Source organism: Drosophila eugracilis, unplaced genomic scaffold (genome assembly GCF_018153835.1).
Source record: "Drosophila eugracilis isolate 14026-0451.02 unplaced genomic scaffold, ASM1815383v1 contig_2065, whole genome shotgun sequence".
In the NCBI taxonomy this organism is placed as follows: Eukaryota; Metazoa; Arthropoda; class Insecta; order Diptera; family Drosophilidae; genus Drosophila; species Drosophila eugracilis.
In genome coordinates, this window is record NW_024572939.1 from 46652 (window position 1) to 59290 (window position 12639).

Sequence of the window (12639 nt, forward strand, 5' to 3'; positions counted from 1 at the left end):
ATAGTAACATAGTTAGGTTTATTTATGCTTGAAGATATAATTGCATTGTCATCTCAAATTTATCAATTTAGTAAAGTAATTTCTTCCTACAAGAAAAATGTAGATATTGGATCCAAACACCACAAAAACTTTTTATATTATGTAGTTGTTAATATAATCTCTTGATGTTATATAATTTAATATACCTTTTGATAACTTTTTTTTTATCCAGAGGCAAAATAATTTTATCTTGGGTTCAAAGAGAATAAAAATCAGTGAGATCCGACTATATAATTTGAAAACAGAAAAGATACTGAAAATAGTTCGCATATCTTCGATGTATACTAGGAACTGGTTCCATCAACGTCCAAGCTGCCAACTCGCTTCAAGTGTAGTTTCTGTCTGCTGTATTCTCGTAAAGCGGGGACGCGTCCACACTGAAACTCAAAATAGAAAATAAAACCTTTTCGTTCGACATAAAGTACGATTTAAGCCCGTAATAGCGCATTCTCGCGGCCATAAATATGAAATATCGACTCCCCCCAGTGCCGTGCAACAAAAAAGCTTGAGCTTCAGACAAATGCCTTGCGATTTCAGTGCCAATTGTATGGTTTTGACAGAGTAGTATACAACCTACGAATTTTCACTCTTTCTCGGGGACGCATGAAAAATGGCGGCGTCCTCAGCTGCGGCTGCGGCGACCAGCAATCCGCTCCCGAATCCGATTCCGGCGGAGACAATATCGGAGGAATGCAAGGACGACGACGCCCTTACCTCCACGCTGCACACGTGCGCCAACGATCCAGACTTTGCGGTGATTTGTGCCTTCCTTCAGAAGTTCGCGAAGGACTTGGGCCTCAGCCTGCCGAATTTCAAGCATTTGCAGGAGTGGTTGACAAACAACAACGAAGGTGAGTGAGAGTTCGGGTAGGTGTGAGTGAGTGTGCAAAGTGCAAAGAGGTTTTGTCCAGCCAAATAAAGTTATTCCTTGGTCAATTATTGTGTGATAAGCAACGGGGAAACTGAAAATACTGTTTTTGAATTAGTCAACTGCAGTGTTTTGCCTATACTCTTAGCTGGCCTTGATGAGAAAATGCCTATTGTGCCAGAAAGAGAGTGACTAAGAAAAGAGAGAGTGTTTTTTAAGAGCCTATTTTGTTTTCCTCTCAAGACAAGTGCAATAAACAAAAACAAATCTAAGAGAGATGTAAATATTTTCAAAACATTGGTGTTTTTCGGAAATTTTTGCTATTAGCTTAGCTCTATCTTTTTTAAAATGTATGTGTTCAAAATTAAATTAATTTTTGGAATAATAAAGTTAATTTTTGACTTCCAATGATTTCGAAAGTTACTGTAAAATATGTTTCGATAGTTTTTAGTTTCGAAAAATTTTTAAAAAGAGAAGATCCTTCCATTAAATATATACAATTACTGGTCATCGTTGCAGTTCCCGAACTGAGGGACTTGCACATTAAGCTGCTCCGGAAAACGCGCAAGACGGTCCACGAGAAGAGCTGGGAGTCGGCCCTTAGCAAGTTCTGCTTCGGTTATTCTGTGCAAGATGCCTGGGAGATCGAACGTTTCGGATATAAAAACTCTAGCCTAAAGGTCAAGCTACGAATATTTCGGGTAAGGGGCTATATTCATGCCATTGGCTAAGACTGCTAAATAATAAACTTCTATAGGAACTCCTCGAAAGTCAGTTCGAGCGCAATGCCAAGTTTCGGGCCCACATCCTTACCTTAAATGCAGACACTCTACGCTCGGATCCGATTGGGCGGGATCGGTTGGGGCACACCTACTGGCTGACGCAGGATGCCGACTGCAACCTGCGTATCTACCAGGAGCATCTGGATGAGGAAATTTGGCAGGTGGTGGCCACGAATCGGGAAGAATTTGTCAACCTCATTGCCAGGCTTAAGGGAAACGAAGTGGTGCTGCCCTCTAAGGACATTGGCGAGGCTGACGAAGACACCAGCAGTAGCAACAGTTGTCCTGCCAAACCTCCGCCTCCCGAGGAAAGGGAAGAAGAGGATGAGGAGGAAGAAGAGGAGTCTGGTAAAACTGTGCCCAATCTTAAGATTAAACTGCGCTCTCCCGAACTGGAGGAACAAAAGTCAAAAAAAGTCAAGGTGCGTATGAAAAATCTAAAGAGCATTCGACTTAGCTCCGAATTATTGCTTTTACAGCCATTGCTCATCAGCCAGGCGAAGCTAGGGGGCAGCTCTTCGCCAGCTCCAGCCAAAAAGCGTTCCATTGAAGACGTGGACAGTAGCCCCACAGTATCCCAGGATGAGCAGCAGAAGAAACACCGGCCTACACTGCTGGATGTCAAACGCATCAAGAAGCCGAGTCGCTACGAAAGCACCAAGGAAGAAAATGAAGGAGACTCTGGAGAAGAAGAGGAGGAGGAAGAGGACGATGAGGATTCTGAGCTGGACGAGGGCGAAGAGGAGGAGGAGGATATCGACAGTGCGGCCGCGGATATTGAAGAAGACGATGAAGAGGAAGAAGTTAGTGAATCCATCGATGATCCAACAATAGTCGTTCGGGGCCAAGGGTCCGGACGCGACTGTGAGGCCCTTCCTCACCATTTTATGGGTGGTTATCTGGGCCACATCGGTTACGAGAATGAACTAGAGATCAGTGAAAGCATTTTAGATCCTGTCCTTCATGTGATGGGAGAAGGATGGGGCGCAGAATGTCTTGTGGGGAATGGAAAAAACGAAGCTCACGTTGAGGAGACAACCAAAGACTTACCAGAGCCTAAGGCCACCTTTTTCTTTGGCGAGCCAGGATGTCTCAAGCTGAGTCCCATGAAGCAAACACCAAAACCGGAAGCAAAGCGCAGTATTTTCGACAGCTTAAGCGACGAGAAAATCAATGGAGAGAGCGAAAAGTGCAGGGAAAGAACTCCGCCGAGAAATGGCAACGATGACCCTCCAGCACATTGCGAAGCTGCAACAGCGCCCACAACCAAGGAGACTAACAAAAACCTAGAAGCTATCAAAAATGAAATCTCAGAAGAACATTCCGAAGTGAAGAAATCCGGCACAACGGCTAAAACGGAGCAGGAATTCAAAGTAAAGGTGATCGAAGAAAAGGAGGCAATCTGCAAAGGACAAGAACAGAATGAAGAAATAAAAGATGGAATACCGAATATTAAAAAAGATATGTTAGTCGTACAACAAATTAAGAACCAGGACCCAGAAAACATCAAAGAAGAAATCGTCAAGGAAAATGGTCCCCTAAAACCTGAAAACGAATCTTCCCAAAAGGAAGAGCCGTTGCAAACTGTCCAAGATATTTCGAATAGAGATTACGAGACGGTACATAATGACAATGTTTCAAATGAAGCTGAAGCCAATAAACTGAACCAAAACGATGCGATAACAAAACCTGCGTCGGAATCGGGTACATGGGCTAAGGAAACGACGGAAGGTACACTTGGAACGGAAGCGCAAATTAAATCAGCTAATTTGAAATCATTAAAAAAGCCCAATGTAGGAGAAATTGAAATTTGTAAAAGCCATGAAACAAAAGAAAAGCCAGAAGAGGTTGAAAGATGCTTTGAAAGTGTTGAAAAAACACTTTCAAGTGAGAACCAAGCCTCTGATCCTCCCAAGGAACGATCTAATAATGATCCGACCACAATTCTTGAAATCAAGAACTGTTCTGCAGAAGACAGGTTAAAGGAAAATATACAAGACGAAGTTCCAAGCCCTTCCAAAAACCTGTTGTCCAAAGATAATGAAAACTGCAACGTGGGTATTGTTAAGTCTAGGCCGGATGTTGAACCAAACCTAAGCGAAAAGACCTGTTCATTACCTAAACCTTCTTCGCTTTTAAACCGCAAGAGGCGTCTTAATGACTCTCAGCCCGCTCTTAGGAATTCTACCTCTGAAAGCGAAGTGCAGGAGGAGGAGCCGCAGAATGACGATCCGGCACTGGATGATATAGATGTGGGGGGCAAGCGCATTAAAATGAGACCGAAGACCTCTAACATAGAGGCCAGACGTAAGGTGGAGGCGCAAAAGACCCTGATAGAGGAAACAACATCGTCCAGCGGAGAGGAGGATACGCGCAGCCGGCGAAAGATTGTTGCCCCTAACCCTAAACAAAAACCTACTTTGGAGGAAATTATTGAAAAGAAGTTAAAGAAAACAATGGAGAGGGACCTTCAAGAGAAGGACATGCTAGATAAACCGACTGAAAAGATCGTCGAGAAGACGCTTCAAACAGTTGGAGAAACAACACCATCAACCAGTTCCTTTAGTCCGCCAAAGAAATCGCCGGTAACTAAGCCGCTAAAGAAAAATCTCCTGACTCAACTGCGGCAGGAGGAAAGTGAAGAGGAGGCTATCCCCAGAAAACGAACAAATAGTGAGACCATTGTACCTGCCCTTTCAGCACCCAATCCTACTCTTGGTCACCCAGAGGAACGTCATCGGAAGCGCCGAAGCAGCGAAGACACCAAGGAGTCCTTTTCTAAAGAATCCTCTCCCTGTGAACCTCCAATTTCCGCCGTTAGTGAGAAGTTAAAGCGCAACAACGAAGTGGATATCGAGGAGGAGGTTAAAGATCCACTTGCATTGCCTGTAAAGGAGTCGTTATCTGTAAAAGACCAATCGCCTCCATTGGAGGGTGGTCGTCGTTCTGGTCGTCGAGGTGGGGCTGCTGTCGTTCACTCCGAGCTACCTCAGCCAAAAAGGACGCGTGGTATCGCCAAAGATATAACGGCGACAGAGGTAAAGGCTGAGGTGAACCAGGAATCTGCTGATGATGAGGAAGCTACTACCGAACTCAAACCAGAAGTCAAAGAGGATCCAGTAGGGGAAAAACTAGCGAAAGAAAAGAAACCAGAGGAAGTGGAAATCAAGGAAGACCCTAAAGAGGAGTCAAAGCCTAAGGTGGGACGGGGTCGAGGCCCGCGAAAAAAGCGAGAGGTGGATACCACCAATATCATTGAGACCAACGACTCTGAGACTCCAGTCCGCCAATCTCGGCGTATTGCCCAGCAGAAGATCAAAGAAGAAGCGGAACGCCGCAAGCAAGAGGAGGTGGCCCTGCGAAGCATGAAGCAAGAACTTAAGAAGAAAAAGAAGGCCGAGAAGGAAGCAGATCCTACAGTGTTGGAGCCCTCGGGAGAGGAATCTGAGACGGAGGCCAGCGAGGCGGAGGAGGAGGCCAGAAACAAGAAGAAAAAAAAGTGTCCTGGCAAGGATGGCTGGTCGTCTGACTCAGAAGAACAGCAGGAAAGCGAGGAGGAGGAAGAGGAACCACCGCACTACGAAACAGATCCTGGTTCGCCACTCTTCCGCTCCGACCACGAATTTTCACCAGAATCCGAGCTTGAAGATGAGTCCCAGGTTGTGCCGATGAAGCGGGCACGCACCGTTCGCAAGGAAAACGCCGATGAACTCGAGGAGGTAAGAATCCTATTGTAGACCAACCGTACCAATCTATAAAATTTTGATATATAACTGATTTAATTACTATAGCCGTTTATATTTACATTTTTACTTAATTAGTTATCGAATTAAGAGTAAAGTTGTAAACTCATTTCATTAACAGGAGGATGCGGAAGAGGCGTGTCAGAAATGCGGTAAGTCTGACCACCCCGAGTGGATTCTGCTCTGTGACACTCCCGCATGCAACAAAGGCTACCACTGCTCCTGCCTTTCGCCAGTGCTCTTCTATATTCCCGAAGGCGACTGGCACTGCCCTCCCTGTCAGCAGGAGCAGCTCATAAGTGCGCTGGAGCGTCAACTGCAGCAGTTTGACACATTAGTAGCCCAGAAGCAACAGGAACGAATCTTGGCTCAGGAACAGGCTGAACGTGAGCGGCAGGAGCAGGAGGCAGCCACACTGGCGGCGAAGGACGATTATTCCAACGGAGAAAAGGAAGAGGATGATGACGAAAACGACAATGAAGTGGTCAAAAAGGCTGAAAAGGTTAAGAGACGTCGGGGAGATGGGCGCAGTAACAGACGTGCTGCCAAGCGGGGCACTAGGCGCCGCCGAGGTAACGAGTCCGACTCCAGTAACGGGAAATCCGTTGGTAGTGGTTCTAGATCCGGGTCTGGATCTGGATCCCGCTCAAGCAGTGACGATAGCAGCAGCTTCTCGGATTCCGACGATGAACCCATATACAAATTGCGTAAGCGTCGCCAGATCAATGTGAGCTATCGGCTTAATGAGTATGACGACCTTATCAATTCGGCATTAAAAAAGGAGATGGACGAGGTAGCCGGAGCTGGAAATCTTGGCCGTGGCAAGGACATATCCACTATAATTGAAGCGGACAAGGAGAAGGCACGGCGTGAAGATCTCCCTGCGGAAGGAGAGGCACACGAAAAGAAAACCGATAAGAATGATAAAGGGAAGGCCAAGTCCAGCGGGAGTAGCCCGTCTTCGTCGGAAGACGAGGTACCCCTCAAACGTAGCAACAAGTTCAAGCAACCTCCTGCCAAGAAAAAGCCTCGAAAACTAACAACCTTGGATGTTAGTAGCGAGGAAGATCACGGCAGCGATGAGGATTTCAAAACTTCCAGTTACTCGGATGAAGATACTTCACAGTCCGGATCCGGTGACTCAGACTCTAGTTTGGAGGTGTATAGACGACCTGGCCGAGGGAAAAAGCAGAGAAAGGCTGCCAGGAGAGCTGCACGTGAAAGGCGGAAGGATCGAAAGTTTGTGGTGGAAGAGAGCGACGAAAGTGAAGAAGAGGAACAGAAACGGCGAACCACAAAGTCAAAAAAGAAGAAGAAGGAGGATTCGGACTACACGGAAACAGAAACCGAAGATGACGACGATAATGAGTTATCTGAAAATGTTGACAGTGCCGATTTGTGCGACGACACCACTTCCGAGAGTGAAGATGGTGCCTGGAACCCTTCTTCCAAAAAGAAAAAGGCTGCTGCGGTAAAGAAGTCGTGTTCGGGGGCGGGCATCGCCAGGAAATCTCCCAAATTAAAGAAGCTAGCCACCCAGGCTGCAAAGAAGGTAAAGCGCCTGGAGTACTCAGATGATGATATCAGCGAGAGCGACTTGGGAGAGGAGGAGGATGAGGATGAGGAAGACGAAGGGGGCGCGCCCTTATCGGGCAAAGGCTCCGGAAAGCAGCCTCGCTCCCAACCTCTCAAATCAAGTGGATCCGCCACGCAGTCGGGCAAAGGAAAAGGAAAAGGCAAGGCAAAAAAGAAAAAAACAGTGTCCTCCGACGAAGAGGACGGTGCCGCATCTGACGATCGCACTCGGACTCGAGGACGACGATACGCCTATATAGAGGACGGTAAGTACAAACTTTATGCTTGTTCGAAATTTTTCAGGAAAAGAGATATCCCTAAAGTGGTTAGAAATCTAATTTTTGTATTTTTTATCCTTGATGTAGACGACGACAGCTCGGATGGCGGGATCAAGCCTGGCGTTCATCGACCTGACACGCCGCCCGAGGAGCGTCAAAAATTCATTCAGCGGCAGGAGGAGATCAAGCGTATGCTGGCAGAGAAGAATTCTGAAGGCGCTAAGCTGGCGGCTACACCACGTCTTACACCTATAAAATCGGGAGCTACTGCGCCGGAAAAGCGCACACCAGGCAAGGCAGCAGGAGGTGATTCGCTTTCCACAGTGCCGCTCTCAGTTATTCGGCAGGCCAAGGTGCTGGACATCGATTACCTGCAACGGAAGGGAGAGACAATTGGCGATCTAGACGACGTGGACGAGTCCGAGCTAGACGATGCTGAGCTGCCTGACGATTTGCCCGAGGATATGGAGGACGCTATCGCACGAATGGTAGAGGAGGAAGAACAGTTCAGTGCGGCGGTCGCAGCTCGAGAGTTGCCTGGAGCAGAGGAGGTCCTGCGCACTACGCCTTCCAAGTCCAAGCAAACCAGCAAGGCTACGCCTGAGACTCAATCTACAAATCCATCTCCTAGTGCATCAGGCTTGCAGGAGCCACACCGAAAACGTCTTCCCATGCCCACCATCCATCCGCCGCTTTTGCGCCATCAGTTTCCCCTCTCGGCCGGCCAGACCCATCCCCCCTCATCACTGCTTCCTCCCCATCCACCTCACAGTATGCATCCCATGCTACAGCGTCATCTGTCGCAGACTGTCCCCCCACCTCAGGCCATGCACCTACTGCAAAACGCGCTCTCTGCTCCCCTTGGTCAGCCGTTGGGTTGTGCTAATTATGCTGCCGGCCCCGGATCTGGACAACACCTGCCTTTGGTCATGTCCATGCCATCGGCTGCAGCGGCAGCTGCTCATCTAATACAATCGGCAGCCTCTATTCGTCCACCCGACAAAGCTGCAGGGAACCCAGCAACTGATTCCAAACCAAGAGGTAGACGAAAAAAGGTTACACCCCTTAGGGATCAGTTGCAGAAGCAACAAACAGCGGCGGCTGTTACGGCAGCTACTTCGACATCAACTCCGGTACCAGCTCCTCCGGAAAAGGCCAAAGGTCCGCCGCTCTTTAAGCCGCATGAGGATGCTCCCACTCCGCAAACTTCTGTGATTACGCGAATGCCGGCGCACCTGCCCCATGGACGAAGTCACGGCCCGCCCGGTGGAATGTACCCAAGTAGCGCGGAGTTGGCTCGATTTTATGGTCAAGTAGCTGGCCAGCAGCCTAGCTCCGCCGTCACTGGCTGCCGTTCTCCCTCATCATCTTCGGGACCTCCTAGACACTTGTTGCGACCGCAACTGCCGCCAGGTCTGCCTCCACCCCACGCATCCTTGCGACCTACATATGGACCACCGCCTCCACTTCGCGGGTCTGTACCATCCACATCCACGACAAGCGGTGTTCCGTCCAATTCAAGGCCGCCTTACCTTCACGGAGCGGATCATCACGGGGGCCCTTCTGGCCCTCCAATGGGAGGTGTCTTTGGCTCCGGACCACCGCCAGCGAGACATGCATCGCCTCACTTGAATCCTTACAGGTAGGCCACATTTATTTACGCTAGAAACATTTCTAATCCGGATTTATTACAGAGCCCCGCCAATTTATGGTAATCCCAATTATTCGCCTCGCGTCGGTGGACCACCAGGATCTGGAGCATTGCGTCCTGGATCTGTTGACTATGCGGCCGGACCACGTAAGAATTATTAATCCCTAACTTGTTTTCGCTTACATTTAATTAGTATTTTGGCTAAACTAAATCTCAATCGAAAAGAAAGTGAGTTCGCTACTAAATACGAATAAATGTATTAGTAAAATTATTAACTAAAGTAGACTGCCCAACTTACAGACCTTTTCCCGTTTATTTACTGAAAATCCATCTTAGTAATAGCATTTCATAACTTAATATTTTGCAGGTGGGTATTCCCCTTATGGTTACTATCCCCCGCCTCCGCCGTTGACCACACCACCTGCTCATGCGGCGCCGAGTTCAGTGATCGTAAGTGCTCCGCCGACACTCACGCCAACGAACCACTCAGTGTCCACTCTCACGCATGGAAAGCCTCTGCCGCCAGGACCTACGGCGCAGTCTTCAGGTCCACCACCCGCCGCACCGCCATCTGCAATAACCAGCGATACCGGCATCCACAAGCCATTAGTAGCCTCTGTGATAACCGGCAAAAAGCTGACCACTCTTGAGGCGTACCCCATCAGAAAATCGCCGATTGCTGTAGTTGCTGAAGTATCGACTCCGCCAGAAGCAACAAATTCTCCGGCCGCTCTTGCCGAGGATGACTCGGGATCGGCCCATGACACTCGAGCTCCGTCATCGGGAACGGGAGCTGCCGCCGTTGGCGAGTTCAGTGGCTTGGTAAGCTACTTCAGCTCGCAACAGGATGATTATGACACATAACAAACGCCACCTGGCGCATAAGGGACTTTGTATATAACGATCGATCTATAGAGATAATATAGAAATTTCATTTAAGGACTAGAAAGCAATCTTGGCATTAATTTATTTTTAGTAGCATTATGTTTAATCCAAATCAGAAGAGTAACGCTAAAAACCTGATTCTAATTCTCTAAACGGTGTCCAAGGATACTCTTTATGCCGCTCTGGTGGTCAGTTAATGTTGAATCGATTACAAAATTGTGAATTTGTATGATTGATTGATTTAAAGCAAACTGTTTTGTTTTTAAGTTATAATTTAATGTACTGTTATAATTGAAAGCCACAGAAAAACCTTGACGATTATTTGTCGTTCTTGGCCCTAAACCTTACCCTTACTTTACCTTGGTTCTCTTTCGTGCTCTTAATGTTTAGCTTAAGCAAGCATCTACTTCTAGTATTCTAATTTAGCTGTATATTTTTGGGCTAACAAGTAAGGATAAGTTAAATATGATACATACCATTAATATTACACATAAATAAAAGAAACCTATGATCATAAATGTAGTCAATAAATACACACTAAATACAATGAAAAGCTGGTTTGCGTAGGCTTGTACACTATTTAAAGTTTGAGTTAATTAAATAAGCAAGTGAATCGATAATGCAGTGCAAACTTCTGAAATTATACGTACGTTGCCATTATATAGTATGGCAATGGTATACTAAAGTCAAAGATGGACGAAAGCCTAATGTTCATAATAAAACTATTTATCATTAGTTGCAAGTATTAAAAACCACCTGTTTTATTAATTTCCAATTAAAGACATTTAACGAAATTTGTTGGGCTAATCGTTTGATCAATTAAACCTCCGCCTGCCACAATTTTTAGCTACACTTCATACAAAAGAAAGGAAATCACAAGCTAAGGATGGAGAGATATTGGGAAATAATTTGAACTCGGGGACTCAGCTGAAGTACAAAGTGTAAGGGTCAATCTCTAGCTCTAAAGAGATTTTCCTCATACAATCGACCTACAAGTATATAGAGTGGTCTTAATGAAAGCTACCAACGAAGTTTGCCAACGCAGTTATGGCCTACATATGAGGTCATCTTTGTATATCTGCGAATCTGCTGATCTCGTCTTTCACCAGGCTTTATGGCGCCGAATTTAAATATAAAAAAGCAGTCGCGGATCGCGCAACACTTTGCCCGCTCGATCCATCTGCAATTAACAGCGGCCGTGTTTACATTTTAATAATTTTTATGTTTATTTATTAGCTAAAATCTCAACGGGAACTTTGCGTAACAACAAATATTCAACAACAATGGGTGACAGCGCTTGTTAATTTAACAAGTCGTCGTTTCGCGAATGGCTGCTCTTTGGGGTTCACCTGTAGCCCATTTAGAAGCGGAAACGCTTGGCGGGCACGTTGTACTGGTAGCCTGACTCCACGGGAGCTGGGGCTGGGGCAGAGTAAACAGGTGCGGGTGCAGGAGCCGAGTAAACTGGAGCTGGCGCGGGAGCAGAGTACACTGGTGCTGGGGCTGGGATGTCCTGAACAGGGGGCAGGTACTCTGCAGCAGGAGCAGGAGCGGAGTATACAGGTGCGGGAGCAGGAGCGGAGTAAACAGGTGCGGGAGCAGGAGCGGAGTAAACAGGAGCGGGTGCAGGAGCTGAGTAAACTGGAGCTGGGGCCGGAGCTGGAATATCCTGAACAGGGGGCAGGTACTCAGGAACTGGAGCTGGAGCGGAGTAGACAGGAGCTGGTGCAGGGCGGAGTAGACAGGAGCTGGTGCAGGAGCGGAGTACACTGGAGCTGGTGCTGGAGCCGGGATATCCTGAACAGGGGGCAGGTACTCTGGAACTGGAGCAGGAGCAGAGTAAACGGGTGCTGGAGCAGGAGCGGAGTAAACAGGTGCGGGTGCAGGAGCCGAGTAGACTGGAGCTGGGGCCGGGATGTCCTGGACAGGAGGCAAGTACTCCGAGACAGGAGCAGGTGCCGGAGCAGAGTAGACTGGTGCTGGGGCAGGGGCGGAGTAAACTGGTGCAGGGGCTGGTGCGGAGTAGGCTGGAGCTGGTGCTGGTGCGGAGTACACAGGAGCAGGTGCAGAGATCACCTCCTGGGCGGGAGGAAGGTAGGCCGGAGCCGGAGCCGAGGGGATGTTAAAGGTAGGAGTGGGTTTGTTGTAGCTGTAACCACTGCCCAGGTTAAGATGGGAAACATCGGCGGAGGCCAAGGCAATGGCGCACACAGCGAACACGAAGAGTTTCTGAAAGAAGGAAACCGGGAAACACTGAGCAATGTGTCCATTCGGGATACGAGACGTGCTAACGGACGGCCAAGGTGAGCGGTTGACCAAGGTCAGCGGCTATCTCGATCGACGATCTACCCAGTGGAGTGAGTACTCACCATTGTTGTTGATTTGTTGATTGGGCTTTTAAAGTTCGTTGGATTGCTTTGGTAAGCTCTGGTCGCAAGACGCTGAAGCTGAATGATGACCAACTGCAGATGGGCCGGCACTTTTATACCGAAAAGCCGGGTTCAACACGTCTGAACCAAGATTGGGCCAGCTGCTTACCTGTCTTCGCGACTTCGCGTTTTAGCTGAGGGTCTCGAGAGAGTAGAGCAGAGATCTTTAACCCTGCGATAGGTGTTGGGCGAGCGGATTCAATCAAAGCTGAGCTGTGCAGGAAAGTTTTCGATACATATCTAAGAAATCATATTCAAGAAATCATATGGAAAATCAGTTTTAAAAGTTAATTGAGTTGTGGATCTCTGCTATTAGTTGTTTTTCTTAATTTTTTTTATTATAAGGCCTATAAAAACAGGTTACAAATTTCTATTATTTTGAGAACCAA

General features: G+C 47.5%; 2 protein-coding genes across 2 annotated transcripts; one reads left to right on the forward strand and one right to left on the reverse strand.

Moving 5' to 3' along the window:
- The first annotated feature begins 405 nt into the window (after window positions 1–405).
- On the forward strand, window positions 406–10573 carry LOC108103402 (remodeling and spacing factor 1). Its single transcript, XM_017208859.2, has 8 exons — window positions 406–890; window positions 1427–1608; window positions 1665–2111; window positions 2169–5408; window positions 5554–7273; window positions 7373–8927; window positions 8980–9083; window positions 9304–10573. The coding sequence occupies exons 1-8, from the start codon at window positions 650–652 to the stop codon at window positions 9798–9800; spliced, it is 7986 nt and encodes a 2661-aa protein (XP_017064348.2). The 5' UTR covers window positions 406–649; the 3' UTR covers window positions 9801–10573.
- Window positions 10574–11022: 449 nt separating this feature from the next.
- Window positions 11023–12301, reverse strand: LOC108103403 (proline-rich extensin-like protein EPR1). Its single transcript, XM_017208860.2, is given in 3 exon segments — window positions 11023–11555; window positions 11558–12050; window positions 12191–12301. Coding segments are annotated over 3 exon segments (870 nt in total). The 5' UTR covers window positions 12194–12301; the 3' UTR covers window positions 11023–11181.
- Between the last annotated feature and the right edge of the window lie 338 nt (window positions 12302–12639).